Source organism: Myotis brandtii, unplaced genomic scaffold (genome assembly GCF_000412655.1).
Source record: "Myotis brandtii unplaced genomic scaffold, ASM41265v1 scaffold136, whole genome shotgun sequence".
NCBI classification, from domain to species: domain Eukaryota; kingdom Metazoa; phylum Chordata; class Mammalia; order Chiroptera; family Vespertilionidae; genus Myotis; species Myotis brandtii.
The window spans coordinates 1,037,134-1,039,828 of record NW_005354829.1 but is presented as its reverse complement, the minus strand read 5'-3'; the positions used below and the strand labels follow the sequence as shown (position 1 = coordinate 1,039,828).

The 2,695-nt window shown below is 37.3% G+C and overlaps 1 protein-coding gene across 1 annotated transcript in view; it reads left to right on the top strand.

Moving 5' to 3' along the window:
- Nucleotides 1–2,695, top strand: part of MSMO1 (methylsterol monooxygenase 1) — a 15,931-nt gene that overhangs the window by 5,491 nt on the left and 7,745 nt on the right. Inside the window, exon 2 of the mRNA XM_005860506.2 lies at nt 763–1,048. Coding sequence (XP_005860568.1) covers nt 794–1,048 — 255 coding nt within the window. The 5' untranslated portion in view covers nt 763–793. The remainder of the gene's footprint in view (nt 1–762; nt 1,049–2,695) is intronic.

Genomic DNA, 2,695 nt, shown 5'->3' with positions numbered 1-2,695 from the left:
ATGTACTTAATTCTGCTCCTCCTCCCCCCTTCCCACTTCATCACCAATGTGTAATGGTGCCTGTTTCTTCAAATTATTGTCCTTAACAATACTGGGTACTGAGCCCTATGTAATGTAAAGATTTTTGTTTTAGGGTATATTTCCTTATTTGAGTCCAATTGAACTGCTTGTTTGTTTAGTGAGCATTTGCATTTACTCTTCTGTGAACCAAGTGTTAATGGCCTTTGACTTTTCCTTATAGCCCTTTGTCATAAGTAGTAGAGATATTTTTCGAATTTGTCATTTGATCTTTGACTTTATTTATAACTAGAGGCCCAATGCACGAAATTCGTGCAAGAGTAGCAAGAAGTAGGCCTTCCTTCCCCCGCCTGCCAGCACTGGCTTCCCTCTGGCACCTGGGACCCAGGCTTCCCTGCAGCCAACACAGGCAGGCACCTGGGACCTGGGCTTTCCTCGCAGCCCTGGCTTCATCCCTGACTTCATCCGGAAGGTCATCTGGTCTGATTAGCATATTACACTTTTGTTACTATAGATTATCTCTTTCTTCCCCAATCACAAGTATATAATTTTTGTGTCGTCATATTTGGCAGGCTTTTTCTTTATAGGTTCTTTTGTTTTAACTACATGTTTATGACCTGAGAAATTGGTGCTAGTAATGGTTATTTTTAAAATTATTTGAAGATGCATTTTTAAAACTACTTTCTTAGAATTGTTTAACTTGCATTCTTGCTTATTTATTTATGTACTTATTTATATTTACAGAATTAAAAGGCCGTGTGCAGAGATTTGAAAAATGGCAACAAATGAAAGTGTCAGCATCTTTAGTTCAGCATCCTTGGCTGTGGAGTATGTAGATTCACTTTTACCCGAGAATCCTCTGCAAGAACCATTTAAGAATGCTTGGAACTATATGTTGGACAATTACACAAAGTTCCAGATAGCAACATGGGGATCCCTGATAGTTCACGAGACCCTTTATTTCTTGTTCTGTTTACCTGGGTTTTTGTTTCAATTTATACCTTACATGAAAAAGTACAAAATTCAAAAGGTGAGTATGATGGACTTGCAATGGAATATTATCATTAGTGTTGAATATTTTTAAAGTAATTGTAACTTTGTTTTGAGAGACTCTAGATCAGGTCTGTCAATAGAAATATAATTAAGCCCCATATGAAATTTAAATTTTTCTGTTATAATACATGAAAAGGTAAAAAGAAATAGGAAAATTAATTTTAAGATATATTTTACTTAACACAGTATATCTAAACTCTTATTATTTCAAGAAATAATCAGAATTAAAAAGTACTTAATGAGTTGCTAGCTCCCAGGAAAGAATCTGGACCAGCTTATTAGAGAGAGGATTTATCAGTACTTGGTGAACCCATGATAGTTTCTAATGCTTACTGTTTACTTTTCTAAAAAGTCATGCCAGGCTCTGGCCAGTTAGTTCAATTGGGTTAGAGCATCGTCCCAATACGCCAAGGGGGTTTGAACTCAGGTCAGAGCACATACAGGAAGCAACATGAGTGCATAAATAAGGGGAACAACCAGTCAATGTTTCTCTCAAAAAAGAAAAAAAAATCATGCCAAACTATTCTTAAGGGCACACATAGCCTTGGTAGAAAGTAGATATGTTGAGAGTGTTTGTTTATCTATGGAGACTAATTTGCACTCACTGAGTCTATGTGTGTTGGCAGTCATTGCACACATTGTCTCTCACAGTCTCAGTTTCATTGCCTTTCCCAGGGAGTCTCACTTTAAGCCAGTACTGGTATTGATCTTCTCTGGGGATAAGTACAAGGGGTCAGGTGCCCATGGACTCCAAGCCAAAGGAGAGAACAAAAGTAAAAGGGGGAGGGAATAAAAAGGAATGTGGCCCAAGGGAGAGTATCCTCTTACCCTAAATTGAGGACACAGAAGTTCCAAAATGCTTGTTATAAAATGTCCTGCCTTGAAAGGGAGGATTCAGTTTGAATGTCTTAAGTTCATTCTCATGGGTGTTAGGGGTGACTCAGGCTGCCCTGTGTCACCCATTGCTTTGTTCATATGGCTGATTCATTATATTCCTGTATAGTTGAGTCATTGGTCAGAGGTGTAAACCTTTTCAAAGAGAGGAAAACCTTTCCGGTCATTGTTTTATGATTGGTTTGATGGCCAAAGAAAAGACAAGCAATCATCTACAGTAGTTGGTTACTGGTAGTTATTTATGAACAGAGATTAAAAGGCTGGGTAGTGTGGCCTCAAGTCTGTCCTCAGTATTTCTTCCTTTAAGTTTTACAACCAAAAAGCTTTGAGCTTTTTTGATACTAAAATAAATTGAGATGGTAAATTAGTACAAGTTCTCACAATATGCCAGGATTTAAAAACAAGTTAAAAAAAAAAATCACTACAAGTTACTTACAGGTTTGTGAATTTTGAAGGCAGATACCCTGAAACATTGAGGGTACAGGAAGAAGTCGCTATTGGTGATGAGACAGCACTAAAGACTTTATGATTTCGAAGAGAATAGACAGTGTGACAGTTAATGCACATGTGTGCTAATGAGGGGGACATTTTATAGGAATAAACAAGCAATAAAGTAGACCTTGTAGGATCTATTTTTTTTTAATATATATTTTATTGATTTTTTACAGAGAGGAAGGGAGAGGGATAGAGAGCTAGAAACATCGATGAGAGAGAAACATCGATCAGCTGC